Source organism: Canis lupus, chromosome 16, assembly GCF_048164855.1.
Source record: "Canis lupus baileyi chromosome 16, mCanLup2.hap1, whole genome shotgun sequence".
NCBI classification, from domain to species: Eukaryota; Metazoa; Chordata; class Mammalia; order Carnivora; family Canidae; genus Canis; species Canis lupus.
Genome location: NC_132853.1, coordinates 27241695 through 27263157, shown reverse-complemented (window position 1 = coordinate 27263157; position 21463 = coordinate 27241695). Strand labels below are relative to the sequence as shown.

The following is a 21463-nucleotide window of genomic DNA, read 5'->3' as shown; positions in this document are numbered from 1 at the left end:
GTCAGGAATGGCTAAGGTGCAAGGAGGCAGTTACTGTCCTGGCCCTACAAGTACTAGGCAGTCTCCCCACTCCTAACCCTAGGTTCTAGGAATCCCGGCCTTGACCTGGGGACAAAACCCAAGCGCAAATAAACGGTCTCCTTCCAGGCACTGAAAGCCAACCGTCCCCATCCGTCTCTCTGCTCCTCGGCCAGTGGCCCAGCTTAGCCTGGCACGGCAGGAGGAGCACGAGCCGCGGCGGGCCAGACCCGGCGCTCGCCGCACTCCCCGCACCCCAGCCGGGCCGGGGCAGAGGGGTGGGGGGTGGGAGGATGGGGAAGCGGGGGGCGGAGTTCCGTCCTTCGCTGATTGGCTCGGGGCGGATGGGCTGCGGCCGTGCCGAGCCAACCCGCGACGTGTTGCTAGGTGCCGAGGCGAGGGGATAGGCGCGGGGGCGCGTCCGTCACCTGGCAGCCCCCGGCCCCGACCCGGAGGGATGCGGAGTGGCGGCGGCGGCCGCGGCGGAGACTGTGGCTTTAAGAGCGCGCCCGGAGCCCGGGAGCCAGCCGGGCGGTCCGCTGCTGCTGCGCACCCCGGCGGAGCCGAGCCCTGCACTGGCCGGACGGGGCCGCCTGCGGCCGGGTAAGCGAACCCGGAGCGCGGCGCGGGCCGGGCGCGCGTGGGCGTGGGGCGCGCTGTCAGCGCGGGCGCCGGGCACGGGTCCCGGAGTCGCCCCGGCCCGGCGCCCGCGGAGCCCGCGGAGCCCGCGGAGCGCGCGGCGCCCTGTGCCCTGCGCGGCCGAGGCGGGGCCCGGCGCGGGGTCCCCGCGGGGGCTGCGGGCGCTAGGGGGCGGGCGGCGGGCCGCGGAGCCACGTGACCGGTTTGTTTACAAACACTGCCGGGCCCCGCGGCTCCTGCAAAAAACACCCGGGGTGCTGTGGGTCCCCGGGTCGCGGCCCGGGCGAGTCTAGGGCGCGTGGCTTGGCGGATGGGACTCGGACACCCGGTGGCTGTGGCTCCTCAGCATAGTTTCTGCGGGTTCGGGCTCCGTCGGGGCCCGGGGGCGGGGGGGCGGCGGCGGAGTTGCTTCGGACGCTCTCCTCGGTGACGCTGGGTCCCGGGGCGCCGCCCTCGGGGCCCCCGCCTGTGGAGGGGGGTGCTGGCAGCCCTCGAAACTCCCAGCGGCGGTTGGCCGGCCCAGGGCCGAGGTAACCGCAGCCGAGTTCCTGCCTGGCCGCTTCCCGGAGCCTCCGGCTGTCCTTGCCAAGGGGGTGGGCGCCGACTCTCTCCTGCCCGACGGGACCGAGGGGCCTCCCCAGCGGGCACCTCCCAGGACCTGGCGCCAAGGGGCAGCCCCGACCTCCCACTGCTTCAAGTCCACCCTCCTTGGCCGCTGACCTCCTGGGTGTCTTGACTCAAGTGGTGGCTCTTCCCCCGTTGGGGTAACCACCTGTTCTTTTGGACGAAGCCCAGGAGACTGCCACTTCTGACTTCACTCTCAGCTTACAACCGCCTAAAAAGCCAAGTGAGTGAGTGTCCTCCGTTTTTCTCTGCTGCATGTAGCAGACCCTCCCACAGCCCCACCGGTGTGAATGGCACACAAAACTGCTCCTAGCTTTGCTGGAGGTTTTGCTTTCTGGCCGCCTTGTCAATTTGCTGTCTTGGGGTCCTGAGGATCTTTTAAGCGAGTCCTTGCTTCTGGTGAATCTAAAGGCTAATGAGACATCTAGCTATTTATCTTTTCTTTGCCCTTCCTCTCTTGTTCCTCTCTTCTGGTCCAGTAAGGTGGGCTCCTCTGTCCTAGCGCATTGGGCAATCAGGGTAATTGCTTCCCTGTATCTCATTCAGTAACAGAACATGGGGAGAGCAAGGAAGTTAGGAAGTTTAGAAGTTAAGTGACTTGCCCAAGGTAACTCCTGTCACTGGCTCTGGGGAGGGAGATGACCTCACATGTTTGTTCTTCAGTACTCTCCTGGTTATGAAAACTCCAGGCCTTGTAGTCAGTAGGGTCAGATGACCACTCCCTGGCTTTGCTTTGACTTTGTCATTGCCACAGGATGCAAAGGTGGGCCGAATCTTGAGTTCTGTTTCTCTCCTCATTTCCTTAGCACTTATGCTAAGGCTAAATCTTGTCCCTGATGTGGAACATTTTAATTCCTCTGGGCTGTGATATGAATGGCTATAAGTTCTTTACTGAGAAACTGGTCTGGCCTGAGGAGAGTTGTGCAAACTTCCTTTTGGCACCATCCCTTATTCCCAGCTCCATGGTAAGGGTCTCAGGCAAGAGTGGGGGCCTTGGGCTCCTACCCCTCGAGTTATTTGCGTTATTGGTTTAGGATTTGGTAATAGAATTTCTGGGACCTGTCTTGGTATCTGGTCTTGAATTAAAATAAAACTTGCTGTTAGGGATGGAAAATGGAAAATAAACATCATGCACAAGAGTACTGTTTTCCTTCTTCCCTCTAGGAGAGTGGTTTTCAAACTTTGAGTGGGATCCAAAGTAAGGAATACCTTTTATATCACTGCACTGAGGTTCACAACTGTGATAAGTTCCAGGAAACAATTACCCTTGTTACCTGCTGTGTGCTCTCTAGTTTTTTCTTAATTAAAACAACAACAACAAACCAACTGCTGGTCATGGGCTGCTAATTTGATTTATTGACCAAATGGGTGAATGGGTGATGGCCCACAGTTCAAGAAACGTTGCTCTAGGGCAGAGGTCCTCAAACTTAAATGTGTACAAAGATGACCTGAATAGTGTTGAGAATTGCGGTCTGTCAGTCCACTCTGGAGATGTTTATTCTCAATGGGGTGCATTTTTAATAAGTGGACTATGAGGTTGTGATGCAGGTGGTCAATAAGAAACCCTGGTCTAATGGGAATTTGGACAATGAACAATGAAAGGCATTAACTGGATATGAAGCATGCAAAGCCTTAGTCATGTATGTGACCCACTCTATGCAAATCCAAGATCATTCATCTGCTAGTCACACTAGCCTAGACTTTGATAGGTCTAAGGGTATAGCATTGTTTGCTTTCAGCTGCTGTGAAGCGTTGGCTTATAAGACCCCCATCCCTCCCATACCACCGTGCCCAATCCATTTGAGGGCTGCTGTTCAGTGTTCTGTATGGCTGGATGTTTTTAGGTGCGTGGGGTTGGGGTTGTGAGTAGTGTTGATGAGTCTGCTGTACTATTCATAGATTATGTGAATTTTCATGGTTTTAATGAATTTAATAGTTTTGAGGCAGTGACATAGTTATTATGCCTGGGGTATTAACAGTTGGTCAGCAGAAAATGTTGATGTTGTTGAATAGCTGAGTATTCCAAGCCATGTGGCCTGGGGGAAGGGCAGGCAAGCTGGTGATTTTTCTTGGAGGATGGGGGAGTCAGGGTTTGTCAACAGTTTAGTAAGAAGAGGCACAAGCTCACCTGACCTTGCCTACCTCAGGCCTGGTTCTTATGATACCATGGCTCCTGTGTGCAGGTGAATCTTGTAAGTTACCTCTATCTTTACCTTCAAGTACAAACATACAACACCTGATGCATCCACATGTTAGATGTTTCCCTCTCACTGTGTCTAAACATGTTGGTAGAAGAAATTTCCTTATTAATCAAAACTGCATTTAGCTTCAAATAGAACTCTATCCAAATTCAAATTAAACTATGGTCCTTCCTGCCAAAAGTATGCTTTATATGGGAACACTAACTGTAGGATTGTTTAATGTTCAGTTTGGTCAGCTGCTTACATTTAGGATGTTTAGTGTTTTGAGCCTACAATAAAAAAGAAAGCAACAAATGGATGGCAAAGGATAGGATATCCTAGTATAGAAAAGCAGAGGGAAGAGATGTCTAGATGGGACTGAAATGGAGGATCAGGATCAGTTTCCTTGGTAAATTATCTTGGCATTTCTCTAGGGTCCATCAACAAACCAGTAGGTGAGGGATTCCTAGGTTGAGCAGCGGTTTGGCGCCTGCCTTTGGCCCAGGGCGCGCGATCCTGGAGACCAGGGATCAAATCCCACGTTGGGCTCCCGGTGCATGGAGCCCGCTTTCTCCCTCTGCCTGTGTCTCTGCCTCTCTCTCTCTCTCTCTCTCTCTCTGTGTGTGTGTGACTATCATAAAAAAAAAAAAAAAAAAAAAAAAGGATTATTTAAAAAAAAAAAAAAAAAACAAACAGGGATCCCTGGGTGGCGCAGCGGTTTGGCGCCTGCCTTTGGCCCAGGGCGCGATCCTGGAGACCCGGGATCGAATCCCACGTCGGGCTCCCGGTGCATGGAGCCTGCTTCTCCCTCTGCCTGTGTCTCTGCCTCTCTCTCTCTCTCTCTCTCTCTCTGTGTGACTATCATAAATTAAAAATAAATAAATAAATAAATAAATAAATAAACAAACAAACAGTAGGTGCCCTGACAATTGCATTCCCTTAGCATGAAGGGGTATAAAGTTCTGGAAAGGGAATCATCTTATAAAATTGTAGCCTCCCATTATGGAAAGCCAGAGCCTGCAGGCTGAAGGTATTTTGTTAGAGTAGATAGTTTTCAGTGATCTATTCCTTAACAAGAGATGTGACTTGTATCTTTTAAGGACCACACCTATTTGAATTTCCCTGGGATTTGTGAATATAGCCCCGAGTTTTTAAAATAAATCGGATTATGCTACTCCCCTGTTTAAAGTTTTCCTGTGGCTTCCTATTGCCCTTTAGACATAATCCACCTTGGTTCCCTGTAGGCACTGCACAGCCTATCCCTTTCCCCCAACTTCTCTTGCCCGGTTTCCTACAGGTCCTTACCTGGTCCATTTTGCTTCAGTCTGCTCTACCTGCACCAGCTTTCCTCAGGTTTCTATAACGTTGAAGGTTTGTGTTTGTTTTTGTCATTGGGCCTTTCTATTGGTAGTTACCCTTTGCAGAATGCCATTCTCCAGACGTTTACATGATGGCATCTCACTTGGGTCTCAGAGAGCCCCTCTGGAACAAGTCTTCCCTTCTCTGCCCCTCAGCCTCTCTTAATCCCTTCAAGTCACGTTAATACCATCTGGAAATACATTGTCTATTCGATGGCCCATGGAAGCTTGGGAGCTTCTGTCTCGCTCACTGCTGACAGTCCCTGGCACGGGTAGCACTGGATAAATATCTACCCGTTGGTGGAATGAATGAATGACTAGAGAGCCAAGATTTTGAGTCTCTAAGAGTAGGAAATAATAACTTTTATTTTCAGGAAGAGAAGAGGAAAAGAATTTTACTCTCCCTTTTCCTGGAGTGTGACAGAGTTCCCTTGGAATTTATTTCAGGATTTCTGCTTTTCACAATATTTTTCACCCTTTCATACTTTTTTTAAAGATTTTATTTATTTTTTCATGAGAGGCACAGAGAAGGCAAAGACATAGGCAGAGGGAGAAACAGGCTCCTCACAGGGAGTCTGATGTGGAACTCGATCCCAGAATTCCGGGATCACCCCTGAGCCAAAGGCAGATGCTCAACCACTGAGCCACCCAGGTGCCTCAGCCTTTTATACTTTTTAATAGATTTCTAAAAGCTCCTTTGTCATTTTGTTATGGTTGTCAGTAAACAACTCTCGCAATCCCAGTAGCTTTATTTTGTTTTCACTGTTCTGACAAGCATTTCTATCAGTAATCACATTTTTTTAAAAGATTTTATTTGTTTATTCACAAGAGACAGAGAGAGAGAGGGGAGAGAGAGAGAGGCAGGCTCCATGCAGGGAGCCTGATGTGGGACTTGATCCTGGGACTCCAGGATCACGCCCTGGGCCGAAGGCAGGCTAAACCGCTGAGCCACCCAGGGATCCCTCACACTATAAGTAAAGGCTGAGAGCCTGGGCTAGGAACCAGAAGGTCTGGATAGTTAGCTCTGTGACCTTGGCAATTTGCTAAAATTTTCTCTAATCTCTGTTCCTTATTTGTAAAATAGGGCTAATAGTTACTATCACACAGAATTGATGGGAAGAGTAAATGACAGGATGTATAGGAATGCAAGCACAGAGCCTGACACAAGTACTTGCTGTTAGCTTTTATTTGTTTTATTTTTAAAAGATTTTATTTGTTTATTTACTTACTTGAGAGAGAGAGGGCGCGCGCGCGAGCTGGGATGGGGGGGGCAGAGGGAGAGAATCTCAAGGACACTTGGCCAAGGGGCTGAGGCTTAGCCTGACATGGGGCTCGATCTCCCAATCCTGAGATCATGACCTGAGCGGAAACCAAGAGTCCCATACTTAACAGATTGAGCCCCCCAGGCTCCCTGCTGTTAGCTTTTAATAACAACAACACTCATAGTAATAGATTTCCCTCCTCTCTTTGGCAGGAATTCCCGATCTGTTGATTTGGGAGTGTGTGGTAAGAGGAAGATCTTAAATCAGTGCCAGTAAATGAAGACCAAACATGTCACTTATATCTATCAGAACTAGAAAGGAAGTTAGAAATCATCAAATCAGGGGCGCCTGGGTGGCTCAGTGGGTTAAGCCTCTGACTCTTGATTTAATCTCAGGTCATGATCTCAAAGTCGTGAGATCTAGCCTAACATGTGGCTCCATGCTCAGCATAGAATCTGCTTGAGATTCTCTCCCTCTCCCTCTCCCCCTCTCTCCCTCTCTCCTCCTCTGCCTTTCCCCCATACTTTCTGTCTCTCTAAAATAAATAAATAAAAAACCCCAGAAATCATCTAATCACAAATTGATGCCTAACTTTTACTAACACCTCTGTGGAAGAAGTCATGGAAATTTTTGGAAGGATATGTTGTCTGGCTGTTCCTCAGGCCATTCTTAGTTTTATCCTTGGATTAAGCTGGGCTGACTGGAAGCTGCATCTTTGGGCCATATTACCTCAGCCCCTCCAGGATTATTTTCACTGAGATGAACTTTGGTGTCCTGCCCTTTGCTTTCATGGAGGGGCACAGTCTGAAACAGCTTTAAAACTCTACTACATTTCTCATAAGGGTTGATGATGTTGAGGCCTTAAGCTACAATTTCACTTAGTGTCCCCTTTAAGTGGTTAATAGGAGAAATTGCTTTCAGGAGCGAATGCCAGAAAAAGCTTTGCCTCTCTGAGGAACCAGTATGATATTTCTTTGTAGACAATTGGAAATGGATAACTGATCATGTTTCTCTTTGCTTTGCATGCCAGGAAGCACAGAGCCAAATCCCTCATCCTCATTTTTTTCCTTGTAATTTCTATTTTTTTCTAATTTCAGGTTAATGATTTATAATTCTTTTAAAATTAGGTATATGCTTATTTGGGTATTAAACTCATTTCAGATTTTACATTTTGGAGATACAAACACTGAGTCTTGAATAGGCAAAAAGGACCTGCTTAAGACAGCTAATTAAGTCAAAACAGAGACTATAAACCATACCTTTTGTTTCCAGGCTCTCTGGAAGTAGGAGTACAAAGTCAATATTCTGGAAGAATGTCGACTCATGAATAAAACCCCAAATAACCTGTAATGTCTTGATCCTAGGCAAAGCCTGCCTCCTCTGTGATGAGGCACAGGAACATTCTGCCAGTGAGGTAAACACTGCCACTCGCATTCCTGGTTGGGTCAGCAGCACTATGCTCTCCTGTTTCCTGAGCTATGGCTTTCTCCTGTGGTCTTGAGAATGTGGTATGTCCAGATTTAGTGGTTTTGATCTGAAACTAGATTGCCAGCTCAGAATGAAATTAGTCTCTGTTGTTGGAGTTCTCTTGTCTATATTTCTTGTTAGAAGGGGAAGGTTTGGTATCCAGATGGCAGATAGGTGCTACTGAGGCTCAAACAAGGTCTTCTGGCTGGGTGTGAACAGTAGCTCAGTTTGGTTCTACTGAAGAAAATGGCATCATTTTATCTGATAAGAAATTTAATCATAGGAAATATTGACTTTCCTAATGATTTGTTTTGTTTTCCCATGCTGTTTTGGTTGTGAGTACCTGGGGCAAGAGAGGATAGACTTGGATGGAGCACATCCTGCCTGAGTCAGTAAAATTTTGATTCCTATTTTGAGCTACAGAAGAGGAACCTCTGCCCTACGGCTGAAAATGAACCTTTGGTTTTGCTTTATTTTCCTGGCTAATAATAATTCAACAGATAATATATAAGACCTTTGGGAGATAAAGATGGATTAAGATAGGGCCCCTGCCCCTATGCATATACTCAAATAAGAGTGATTAAGGCATATGTGTCAATAACCAGAGCATAAGGTACAAAGAGTTTATAGTCCTTATGGAGATACAGAAAGAAGGGTAGGCATTTTGGAGATGTGGCTGTGAAGAATGATGAGGATTTAAACATGCAGAAATGCTCCAGGGGGAACAGTGTGTGCAAGGGCTGAAAGTGTGAACCTAAGTGGTACTGTATGGGGAATGTTCAGTAGGCACGTGAGATATTGGAAGAGAACATTGGGATTTTGCTTGGGCTACTATTGCTACAATTATTTTTTTCCAAAACTTTGTTTTTTAAACAATCTCTACATCCAACATAGGGCTTGTACTCATGACCCCAGGATCAAGAGTTGCATGCTCTTTTGAGCCAGCCAGGCACCCCACTATTGCTACAGTTTAGAGTAATTCCATGGAAATGTACTGTTGCTTCCATTCACAGAACTCTGAAACAGATAATAGGCAGTCTCAAACCTGGCTCCTATGCATAAGAACTTCTAGTCCAGCCAAAGGCCTACAATATCAGAATGTTCAGGATAGGGAATCTAATAAAAGAAAGCAAATAATAATCCCCCCTCCCCCCAAAAAAATTCCCAAGTTTTTCTGATGTAGCCCACCCATACATGTCTGAGGTCTGGAAATCCCTGAGGTTGATCGCCTTAGCAGAAACCAACTACTAAGCATCTTTGACCTTTGGCCTCCTTTCCCTCACTGTATTTTTGCCACTTCCTTTTCTTCTCTTGTTTGTATCGCTCCTGCATATGTCATCCATTATATTTGCCTCCTGTTTATCTCTTCTTTTGCTACTTTGGCCTTTTGTCCGTTGGGGGTCCCTCCCTAAATTCTAAATTGATTCTTGGCCAAATGGACCATAAAGTAGAAATGAATTCTTTCAGTATTTGTTGTATTAATGGTATAAACATGTTTATTATTTATAAATGCAAATTAAATAGGGCTTTTGGTTAGTTTTACTTATGGCTTAGTTTGTTTCCTGTAGAATTTGAGGGAAAAATTAATATGACTGCAGCCTTAAAGCTAAAAACCTCTTAGCAGGAAGATGCGACAGGAACTGAAAACTAGCTTTTTCTTGTGCCAAATGTGTTGTCCTATCTTCTGGTTGAGGTTATTCCCTTCTTTCATTTTTGTTTTCTCGTGTTTCTATAATTAAAAGTTGAAGTAGTGAACTTACCCTGAGAGTTTGTGAAGATGTTTTATGAGAATTTGACACTTTTGTTTGTTGACTTAGTCTTCCTCTGGAAGATAATCTGCTTGTTGCTTTAAAGGGCTCAAGGACCAAGGATGCCCATCTTCAGACTCTTCTCAGGCTCATCTGGGTTGAGGGATCCATGGTGGGTAGAAGGTTGTCCCAGGATTCAAATGCTGGTTCGGGTACTTTCTAGCGGAGTGATCTTGGGCAAATTGTTTAGCTTCTTGTGCTTTCTCCTCATCTTTCAAATAAGGGTAATCATAATAATGCCTGCCTCCCTGGGTTGTTATGAGGATTAATTGAGATAATGCGTGTCAAGTACTTGGTCCCTCATGGGACCATAATAGGAAATTAATAAACTGTAGAGTTCTGAAGGCTTACTGACAGTTTGCTGCAGGGCCTCAGATGACTCCTCCCTACCTCCTTCCCCCACCTTCTGCATTTCTTCAACCAACCTTCCTGAGCTCTTACAGCAAGCTGGGCTTTGCCCTGGGTATGAAGGATGATTAACCAGATGTGGTCTTTGGTCAAGAATGGCTTACAATCTAGTGGGAAGACTGACCCATAAACAACTAGCTTTGTGGATGTTTCTTAAATTATATGAAAAAGCTGCACTGGCAACGTGCATGATGCCCCTTGATGTGTGTGCCATGCCTAAAAGGAATAGAAGCTATAATTTTCACTAAAATCCCATAGCAGGAGAAGTCCAGAAATCTGCTCTAGAACCAGTCTTTCTCTCCCACCCTACTCCTTTTCTTCTTAATGAGATGGCAATACTAGGTGATAGTTTAATAATTGTCAGGACAAAATACATCCATCTTCGAGCTGGTTGGGACTTGGGACTTTAGACATGCAGGCATCCTTTTGAAAGAGCTTCTGCCCTTTTTTTTCTCTTCAGTTTTAAGTTCAATTTCCAACTTCCAATTGTGAAAAGGTGGGGAGCCCAGCCACAGATGTCAGAGTCTAGAGTTTTGGATTTATTTGAATCAGGAGATTAAAGTGAGGATGCCAAAGGCATGCTGACAGCTGAACAACAGAATTGTATTGGCAGATTTGGGATGGATGGTTTGTAACTAATTGGGACCCCAGCTGTGCCCTGAGGGAGCAGCAGTTAAAGAGAAATCAAGGTCACACAATGCCCAGGGTCCAAAGACATTAGTTTATTCAGTAAATAATATTTGATCTTTGAGAGAGTGTGAGATACAGATGACAATCAAATAATCTCAGCAAAAGTACAATTGCAGCTGTGAAGAATGCTCTGCATGCCTGTGGAAGAGGAACCATTGGTGGAGGCTAAGGGGAGGGTTCCCTGGTGAAGTAACTTCTAAAGATGGGCTGCATTGCTTACCCTACTTTCCAAAATGTTGTTTTCTTGATAGATCTTCTAAATGACTGTTTTACATTGTAGTTCAAGAGTAGCCCGGTCTGGGGGACAGACAAATGGAGCAAGTCCCTCTTTGGATTCCAGATCATGAGAAAAATGTATTTGTTTGGTTTTAACCAGGATTATCTTCTCTGAGCATGGCCAAACACAAAACAAAGTACTGATCCTGAGGGCGGCAGCTCTGGGGGCTGGAGGAAAAGAGCAAATGTGGCTTTTTACATGTGGAATAGAGAGGCAGCATCGAGGCACCCCTTTCCTTGCTGGCCGGAACCAAATCTGACACTTCATTTTTCTCATACTCAGACTGCCCTGGGGGTCTGAGGGCAGGGTCCCACCCTGGGAGAAAGAAGCTTCCTGGGTTGGAAGTCTGAGGGTTTCTCCAGGAGTCAGAAGTCAGTGCCAGTCTGGGGTCTCGTGGGAGGAGGCTACCCTGGGTGGCACACAGATGGTGTGAAGGGCAGGGGAGGTGGAATGGGAAATGTCTCTGCCATCAGACAGCACCCAAGTAAAAACCACCAGAGGATCTTGTTGTGTGTCTTCTCAGAGCTTTGGCTCTACGGTACCGAGTGAGTACTGTGCTCCATTTGCCAGCCCAAGCGAGTTAACGTCACAAGAGTTTGCTGGCTTTTTAACTTTGTGGAGCATTAATGGTGTGTGAGTCCCACATAGTCGCCAGAATTAGATATTTTAAATGTACTGGATAGTGTTTAAGATTAAAAATATCAGCTTTATAGGGTGCACAGTTTCACTGAAGGTCACTCATTTTACTCAGTTAATTACCATTTATCAAGACTCTGGAGGGATTTAAAAAAAAAAAAAAAGACTGATGTGCCCAAGACTGGGAGTGCTGGGGAAGCCAAGGAGTGTTAAAGACTGGACTTGAGCTGCAGGAAGCTCCCAGTGTGGGAGACAGATGTGTGAACAATGTGATGGAGCACCATTCAGGAGAAAATAATTTCTTGCATGCTGGAAAAAGGGGGCTCCCACCTCTTCTTAGGGTCTTATTTGGTTATTAAGGGATGAGCAGGCATTTACCAGGCAGTGAAGATAGGTTAAGGCTTTGCAGGAGGCTGAACCAACTTGGGAAAAGGTAGTGAGTGAACGAGGTCGGTCTACTGGGGAAACAGGTTTAGAGTGAGCTGGGAAGGTGATGGTGAAGATAAGGAGAATCAGCCCCGTTTCTTGGTGCCATCTGAGGGGTTGGACCTTTTCCTATAGGCTGCTAAGAAACCACTAGAGGGGGAACCCTGGGTGGTGCGGCGGTTTAGCGCCTGCCTTTGGCCCAGGGCGCGATCCTGCAGACCTGGGATCAAATCCCACGTGGGGGCTCCCGGTGCATGGACCCTGCTCCCTCTGCCTGTGTCTCTGCCTCTCTCTCTCTGTGTGACTATCATAAAATGAATAAAAAAAAAAAAAAATTAAAAAAAAAAAAGAAACCACTAGAGGTTTTGAAACATGAGAGATGTGATCAGAGTATTGTATAAATAGAATTCTAGAATGGGCTGGAGAGGTAAAAGCTGAGTCAGGGAGACCAGTTTAGGAAGTTGTCAAGTGAATTCAGGATGAGGGAGGGTAGGGCTTACACACATCCAGGTGTGAAGATGGATATGGGAGACTGGATTACAGAGCCAGAACCAACCGTCTAGGGCACTGATGCAGTGTGACATAGAAGGGAGAGAGAATAAAGGGTCGTTCCTGCTTTGGCAACTGGGCCTTTAGGAGAAAGGAACAGAATTAGAGTATAGGTGGTAGGAGCCAGGGGAAGGGGAAAGATGGTGCTGGCTTTGGATGCATTTGGTGTGAAGTGCCTTCCTAGAAGCCAGTTAGAGACATCTTTTAGAAAGGGATCCAGGTTTCAGGAGCAGGAGGCAGAGGTTTAGAAGACTTGGGTGTGGATGGGAATGTGCTCATCATGGGGAACAGGCGGTCAGGCACATGGTAGAAGCACTTCAAAGGAGAGGGAGGAAGGAAGAGCAGCCAGGGAGATTGAGGCTCAGAGAGAGAGAAGAGGCAGGAGAGGCTTGAAGAGGCAGAAGGGGAGTGTTTAACAGAAAAAGCAGGCTGAAGCAGCCACAAGAGAGCTAACTGAATACAACACCAAGGCCAAATTCAAAAGTATTAGTATTGGGACTTGGCATGTTGGAGGCTGCCCATGTTTTTGTAACTTAAAAGCCTGGTTGTGATAAATGATATTCGTGGAGCTTTGCCAGAAGGTTCTGTAGCTCTTCCATTCCTCTGGAGAATCTATATCACTGGATAAAGCCAGATCATCAGAAAGTCATGGTCTTGGGTTGCCTTGATTTGATTCCCATGTAGAATCCCTTTTACTGAATTGCCCTTTGGTGTTAACTGTTATGCCGTGCATTTTCATGGAGGGATCCCTAAGAAACAGACTTGTAAGAGTTTTATGGTAGGAATTATTGGTGTGTGCTGAAGGTCTTGTCTATTGGGTTCACTGCTCATCATCTCCTCTGCAATCATGCATAGGAGAAATGTATTAGAAAATCTGTAGCTTGAATAACCAAGATTTATAGGAATTATGAACCTTATAACTACTGATATTTTCTTTTCTGCTTTGCTTACTGGGGAGCTCAAAGCCAAAGATGCAATAGAAATTCGATTAATATTTCGCAACTTAAAGCATGCATTTCTCTGTCCTGACTCTCTTTGTGTTCTTACATTTTTCTTACCCTAATTTCTTTATTTTAAGGTATCATTTATGTTTTTGTAAGTTACCTTAAGTTCTCTTTGGAGTTGGGAGTTGTATCAAAAACAGAAGGAAGTCATTGATGAACTTTAGCCAAGCGTCCTTGGTAATGAATCTTCAGACAGATCATTTGTGCTTTTTACCTGTTTTTTTTTATGGAAATGTAGAAACAACCCAAAGTAATATCTGATCTCTACAGAGCCAGCTAGTAACAGTTACGTCTGATATCTAGTGAATTACATGCAAGTGTCAGGATGTTAAGGGGAAGAACCTCTTCTATGCAGATGTTCTAACAGATGCAGTCCTCATGTGGGACCTCCCCAGGCAGAGTGCTGAACTAAGGTCCATGTGGTAATCTATTGCTCTGCTAACAGATGTTGCAAAGGCACCGTCCAGCAGCCATTTCTGAGTGGACTCTGCACGACTGACATGTTCTGTGACCTCGCTGAAACCAAGGTCTTACCACAATGAAGGATGTTGGATGGATACTGTACTCTGGGGCAGGATTCGGCTGGCAGAGACATCATTACAACATGGAATCAGGATTTTAAGGTCCGAAGGAATCCTAGCGATCATGTAGGATTATCATCTGATAGATAATCCCTGTGAAATCAAGACTAGGCCCTGTGTCCAGGGTAGAGATGAATGGTTGGCTTTGTTTATGAAAGACCGTGGTTCCTTGAATATCCAAGCTGGCTTTTATTATCTGGATGAATTTGAAGTACCACCTGGGTCCGGTGCTATACACAGTAGGTAACTATGAAATGATGACCCTGATCTTGTGTGTCTTGATGGTCAGCTCCAGAGTAGTTATTTGTTATTTCAGGGGTATTTCAGTGAAGTTTTAGTGGTGGCCCCATACTGGGAGGAGTTGAGTCAGTGTGGGCTGCAGAGGTAACTTTTCTACTGTGTTACATGATGGCGTGGTTCATTGTTTGGAATGATATAGCAATAATTTCAGATCCCCAGCTAAGCTTAAACCAGTGTACCTTTAAGTGGATCACTGTAGGCCCTAACCACCATGAGTCAACGAGGGAGATAGGAACACTGCTCTTTTGAGTCCTGTGAATAGGAACAGTTCCCGTGCTTTTTTTCCCTTGCTGGTAAGGACGATTATAGCTAATCAAGGTTCTTGAATGTTAACTCAGGTGCCAGGTGCTATGCTGAATGCTTCACTTGCAGTATCTCATTTGAGTCCTTTATCTCCTCCATGAGGTAGGCACTATTGTTATTCCTTTTCGGGTAACTTGCCCAGTGGTGATGCAGCCAGTGAGAGAAAACGAGACTAGATCCAAGTCCATTGGCCTCTAAACCCTATAATCCCTCAACAGTGGACTACACTTCCAGCCACTTATTTGATGGTCCAGGGAAACTGGGTTTCTCCACTCTTGGGTCTGGGTTCAGGATTCTGGTGAGATTAGGAGTTGGGAAGGAGGACCTTCCTTCTGGGATAGAAGCCTTCTATCCCACAGTTTATTTTTTCTGTTTCCCAGTCCTAGAAATGGCGCACCTGGTCCTTTTCCACTGCCACCTTTTATTGCCTCCAACTAGAACTTCTGTTTTTCTCGATACATGTATATATTTAACCTAGCCTCCCCACAAAGGCAAAGAATGGACCTGGAGGTCAATGACAGGCCTCTGATTAATACCCAGGACTTAGAAATCTCCTATAGCCCAGAAGAACCATAGTTCTTAGCATCTCTGCACAGGATCTAAATGGGGGCTGTCAGAGAATAATATTTCATGGGCCCTGGGGACCCAGAGTAACTTTGTTTCCTACCTCATTACTTGGAGGGGGAAGGGAAGGTCTTCAGTCACGTCTGCTACCACATGGGTTGGTGAACTGGTCTAGTCAGCAGCCTGACGGGAGGCAGAGGGAGGCAGTAATGGCTGCTACTGTGTGTTCTGTGCTGCTGAGTCCAGGCAGTACAAAAATGTGGTCCCTACTCTTGGAGCTTACCTCCAGTAGAGGATCCAGAGTCAGAAAAGGATAATTTTAGTTTCGATAGGATAAGTGTTAAGATAGTGAGCCCAGGGGAAGGACTAGTAAGCCCCATGTTAAAGGGCATTTGAGTGGAGCCTTTTTTTCTTTTTTTAAAAGATTTTATTTCTTTACTTGACAGAGAGAACAAGCTGGGGAAGTGACAAGAAGAGGGAGAGGGAGAAGCAGGCTCCTGGCTGAGTAGGGAGCCCGATGTGAGGCTCTATCCAAGGACCTGATCAAAGGCAGATGCCACCCAGGCATCCCTGAGCTAATGGGCAAGTTTAAGGGCCTAGTGAGGACAGGTAGGAAGAATGCATCAGGCCGAGGGAATGATATCAACAAAACTGTGGAAGGGTGAAATATAAGCATGGTCTTTTAGGGGATACTAAAGGAGTTTGGTTGCCAAATCTGAGCACTTAGAGTCCCTGACACAAGGTAGACCCTTTAGTGTCAGTTTAAAAGATAGGAGTATAGAGAATGAAGTGGTAAAGATGAGTCTGAAGCAATTCGTGAGTGTCAGTGGTAGATGGTTGTCAGTGGTAGTACACACCTGGAACTTACTGTGTACTTACTATATGCAGGTGCACATGTGGGTATTAGCTTAGCTAATCCTCACAGAGCCTTATGAGGTTGATATTATTATTTTCTAATGAGGAAATCATGGTCCAGAGAGGTTAAGTAAACTTGCCTGTGGTCACACAGCTTGTATAGGATAAAACTGACATTTGAAACCCTTGAATAAGATTCTAGAACCCATCTTCTAAACCACTACCCACTATTGTCTTTCTGAAGGCCATCAGAGTGGTCATGGTTAAATCTGCTTTTTTAATAGGTAACTGGTTGAACTGCAGAGGGTGGATTTAAGGGGGGAAAGAGGCTCAGAAGAAGCCTGATAGGGCTGTGTAAATCAGAGATGTGTTCTTTGTACTTCTTTAGGGCCTGTAGGGAGTATGGCCACTGAGGAAGCCACCTCTTAGAAGGACCTCAATAGCAATTATGGAAACACTCCTATGGTTCCTCCAGTGTCATCATGTCTTTGTCTCATCTTGAGATGAGAAGTCTAGGTTTGGAGAGACCTCACCCCAATAGTACCATCTCCTTTGGTGCCCGAGGACAAGCTAGAGTGTCCTCATGGAAGTGACAATGTAACTCAGGCCTCCTCTTCTTTTTTTAAGCAGCAGCATCTTTTTTTTTTTTTTTTAATTGATCACTAAGAGTAATAATAACTATAATTCTCATGTGTGTTGCATGCCAGCATGTATGTACTCTGACATAATCTCATTTGCTGTTTATAACCCTGTGTGTGTTGGTATCAGTTGGGGGAGCTGAGGGTCCAGTGGTTGAGCAACTTGCCAGAGGTCACTGAGCTAGAATGGAGTAGAGGTGGTTTGTGATTCCATGGGCCACTTCTTTTCCAAGCAGTCTTGGCCCATCCTCTACCAAAACACCTGATAAAAACAACAATGGGATGGTCCCCTCCTGTGGCTGGAGGTGTTACTTCCTCTAGTGAGTTCCCCTTCTGAGTTCTACCTTCCCTCATTCATTGAGTCCCTTCATGGCTTACCTGGAGAATCTGTACCTCCTAACCCTCCATCCTGGGGACACTCAGAACTTTCTCTTTTAAATTTCAGCTGCCTTTACAGCTCTTTGTGGAAAAGGTCCATCAGGTGGGACAGCCAGGTTTGCTGTGTGCTTCCTATGCCTTTGGCTCTCAAAGTAAGATATCTGAGGCCTTTGTTTTTAATCATAATAGTTCACATCTTTTCTTTCAATGTTGATCAGCAGGAGCCAGCTGGGGGTGGTAGCAAATCTTCCTTTAATTTCCACTGATGGATTATTGCTTCACTTAAAATGGTGTTTAATTTGTACATATGCCCCGAGGCTTTCTAAATATCAAGTTTGTTTGATTATTGTTGGAAATCAATTTGGACTCCACAGTTTGTTGGACTCTATGGGTTGTACTTATGAAGCCCCATGGAGCTATGGCCCTATTATAAGTACCAAGGTCCAAAAATCAAAATGTGGTGAGTTCTGCAGCCCCATACCCTTAATTTTTTCTTTTAAAGAAAATTCAGGGCACCTGAGTGGCTCAGTCGGTTAAGCATCTGACTTCTTCAGCTCAGGTCTTCATTTCAGGGTCTGCTCAGCAGGGAGTCTGCTTGTCCCTCTCCCCCTGCTTCTCCCCCTGCTCATGAGCTTCCTCTCTCAAATCTTTAAAAAAATTTAGAAAGAAAGAAAAGAAAGAAAGAAAGAAACCATCGATTTTTACCCTCTTTCTGAGAATTGACCCAAAGAAGCAGCTTTTAAAATTTTCCCTCAGGAGGGAAGAAGACAATAATAGGTGATTATATTTCAGATCTAGCTGTTACCTCTTTTCTGTGACAACCTACTCTCTCTCTCAGGCACAAGGGCCCTCTCTTGATTCTGCTTCAGCGTGCTTTCTATTTACTCCTCTCACTGCTTCCAGCTTGCCCTGTAGCAGTTGGATGAGATGCATATTTCAACAAGCCACTTGTTCTTTCCTTGCTTTTTTGGAAAAGAGTCACCTTTTGGATGCCTGTAAATTCCTGTTAAAGAGGGAGAAGAGCAGAGTGATCCTGAAACAGCAAAGTCTTATGCGGCTCCTTAGGCACTATGAGGTTTCTCTAGTACCAAGGAGCCTGGGACATTGCTTATGGGGTCAATTTTTCTCTTGTCTAAAGTTCAGACCTATGGTGTGTGATAAATGTGTACATGGGTACGTATTTGTGTGTGACATGTTCACATTTAGTACAGACTATAAATGCTTATTCCTCAGAAGGTAGCTTTGAACAAGTTTTGGAATTTGGATTTGAAGCTGAGCATAACCAGAAACCCCTGCCAGCCTGCAAACTTCTTTTTCCCGCCCCTACAGAAGAGAAGTGAGAGAAGAAATAATTCTACTCTGGGGAAATGCATAATTTAGAAGCTGTCTGCATGTATAAGAAAACAGACTCTGTGGCTATTCTGTAAACCCAGACTGGCAGCCAGGGCTCGTTGTTTCCTTTTCTTTCTTCAGTGTTTGTATAAGACTGATGGGACCCGTGCTCTGAGTGCTCCCCACTGGGCAGCTAAAGCTGTGTGGACTTCAGAAGCTGGCCTGAGGCAAGCCTCCAGCTCATTTTGCTGCCTGTCTTTCCTAGTCCTTACCCTGACCTACCACCCCTTCCTTTCCTGGAGATATTGCCCTTCCTGAGAGCAAAACAGGGGTATTGGAAAGTTCAAGGGTATTTCAGGAAACCTCAAGCAGGATACTTGGCTCTTTCTACCACCTTAACACCTCAACACCCTGAACACCCAACACCATTGATTGACCATGGGTTTTTGTTTTGACCGCATTCATCTTACCTACTATCAGAGGATGTCCAGGGTGAGAAGGAGGGGCTCTGGATCTAAGGGGTCATGTGTCTTCCTTCCTCATCTCCTGTTATGGTCAGGCCTAACTCCCAGGAAAAGCTGGGGAAACTAATTCTCACCTCCATATTCTTCCAAGTACTTCTGTAATGTTCAGTTTCACCTGATTTCACATCTTTAAAAATAGTGGTGGGTGGATCAAGTAGGGAAGACACTGTGCCTGGGCTCTTGTCTGAATCCCTTTAGCAGTTGGACATCTTATGTGTAATTGGTCACCCTGAGTGTGGAGTGCTCTGTGGCTCAGGACTGCACAGAGGGACATGCAGTGTAAGAGTAGTGTGACCACTGTTGTCCTTCAGTCTAGAGCTGGCCAGTGCTGTTGGCAACTCAGGAAGATGTACAGAGACCCAGGGATACAGTACTTTCAGTGACTGCTATGGTGGGAAAGATGTCAGCATCCGTTTGGGAAAATTTGGTTAGTAAGGTTTAGAGGAAAAAGAGAACTATGATTTGCAGCTTTCTCTAACCATCCAGATGGATCCCAGACATAATCCAGCAAGGAAGATCTGATTTTGTTGGTCTTCCTCCCCCATCTCTCTAAATAATTTTATCTTCAAAGCATGATGCAGGCATTAATTAACAGTGTGACTCTCCTGGGAGGTAGGCAAGTGGGAACACCATCCCTATTAGTGAAGCCCAGGGAATAGGCAGGCCCAGAAGCTTCAGGCAGGGGAGCCAGAGAAGCAGAGTGTGTACTGGACCTTGGGGCTTTGCCCTCAGACCTTTATTTGGACATAGTCTGGAAACCACCCACTTTCTCAGTGCCCTGGTGCCCAATAGAATAAAATTACTGAGGCAATGGCAGGAGAGCTGTTTGGTGCTATGGGATGACTAATGGAAACTTTGAGGATTGAGGAGAAATTCTGGTAAAATTCACTGTCCTTGTGAATTTTGGTTGCAGAAGTCTGAGTATGCCATTTGTTTCATTCATTTGCTTGCTTTCTTTTCAAACAAAAAAGTACTAAGCATCTATTTCTGGGCAAGGTATGGCAAAGGAAATAATGAGCTTAAAAGAGCTTGCTAGCTGTGAGGGTCCTTGCTGGTTGGGAACCTTTGTATCATGCTTAGTCTCAAGCAAAGGGTAGTGTGAGGTTTGTGGCCTCTGTAGGTGGTGGTTTTAAGTGTTGGAAGACTCCTGGCATCTGGAGATTGATTAGAAATACATGCCTGTTGATATAATGATTTTGTAGAGGCTAAACTTTTCCTTTTCATTTAGTCCCTTTTCTTGGTTGGCTCAGAAGAAGAGGCTTCTTAGGAATCTTCTCTCTGGGGCTACAGGTGGCATATCCTTAATCCTGGCCTTTTCTAGGGTTCCCTAAGAATAGTGATCATGCCAGTTTCGAAATGTTGGTTGAGGGTACCTAGGGTAACTGCTGAGAACCTTGGGTTGATATTGAACCTCCAACTCTAGAAAAGCAGCAACACTGGGATCTTCAGTAGTTTCATTCTCATAATTGGACATCTTGGCAATGATGGTAAGAAACAGAGAAGGAGTCATTTCTTCCTGTAAATGTTGCCGTCTCTGTTGAGTGGTAGTTGAACTCTACTTGCTTTGCAGGAAGTCCTGTTCCATCAACTAATGATATTCCCCTTATCTTGGTACTGCAGGCTGCTGAGAACCAGCCCTAGACCTCTGCTTGAGGGTCCTTCCTCTGAAGACATCACCAGTGTGTGGAGCCTGCCCCACACCTACCCCCTGCCAAACCACGGCCTTTACCTGTGTCTTTCGGTGTTTCCCCTGCGATCCATCCTGTGGGAGTGCCTCGTGGGCCACTCCAGAGTTCACCCCACGATCAGCGGCGCCAATGGTGAAGATGACAAGATCCAAGACTTTCCAGGCATATCTGCCCTCCTGCCACCGGACCTACAGCTGCATTCACTGCAGAGCCCACTTGGCCAATCATGATGAGCTCATTTCTAAGGTATATGTTCTCTGTAGGCCTTCCTTGCCCTCCTCTAGGTGGGGGGACACTTCTGGTTCATAAGGTTGTACAGGTTTATAGTTCTCCCAAAGAACCTGGGATATTTGTATTCTGGTTTTTTTTTTTTTGGTACAGGGAGGGCTAACCTGCATGGCTTTCTCACTCAACTGAGAGATAACTAAGTTGGAGGGATGATGTACTAGTTTAAAATTACAAACTAGTACTAGTTTGTAATTTTGGAAATTAGATGTCATCCCTTTTGGAGGCTGGGGGGCTGGTGGCTCATAGGCTGGAGGGGAGAGGGACTGAGGAGTGATTGGAACCTCTCACTTGGCTGGCTTAGCTAAGTTTGCAGCTAAATGCTATGTAGAGTGCTGCCTGCCTGGAAAATGAACTCTAAGAAAGGTGGTAGGGGCAGGGTATCTTGTAGGAGGGGCTTTTTTAGCTGAGATGAGAGGATTGCCTTCCAAGCTCCCTGGGAAGGTTATAAGACGGTTGGTTGAATTACTAAAATGAGTGGCCTTTGGGGAGGACCAAAAGTGGCTTGGTAAAGAGCTGACCCATTGACCTCAGGGATCTTTAGGGGTTCTACACTGTATTTTACCTCATGTAACACTTGGTCATAATCAGAAGAATAGAACCCTATCTTCCTGGAAAAGCTTTAGCGACTGTTTCCTACAATTGGGTTGGGGGGATTATGAATCAATA

General features: G+C 45.9%; 1 protein-coding gene across 2 annotated transcripts in view; it reads left to right on the top strand.

Moving 5' to 3' along the window:
* Positions 1-448: 448 nt before the first annotated feature.
* The window catches only part of YPEL2 (yippee like 2), a 63135-nt gene continuing 42120 nt past the window's right edge, over positions 449-21463 (top strand). Inside the window, exons 1-3 of one of the 2 annotated variants that reach the window (XM_072779745.1) lie at positions 449-621; positions 13792-13969; positions 20442-20755. In XM_072779745.1, the coding sequence (XP_072635846.1) occupies positions 20639-20755 (117 nt within the window). In that variant the 5' untranslated portion in view covers positions 449-621; positions 13792-13969; positions 20442-20638. The remainder of the gene's footprint in view (positions 622-13791; positions 13970-20441; positions 20756-21463) is intronic. The other variant, XM_072779744.1, reaches the window with a different exon arrangement.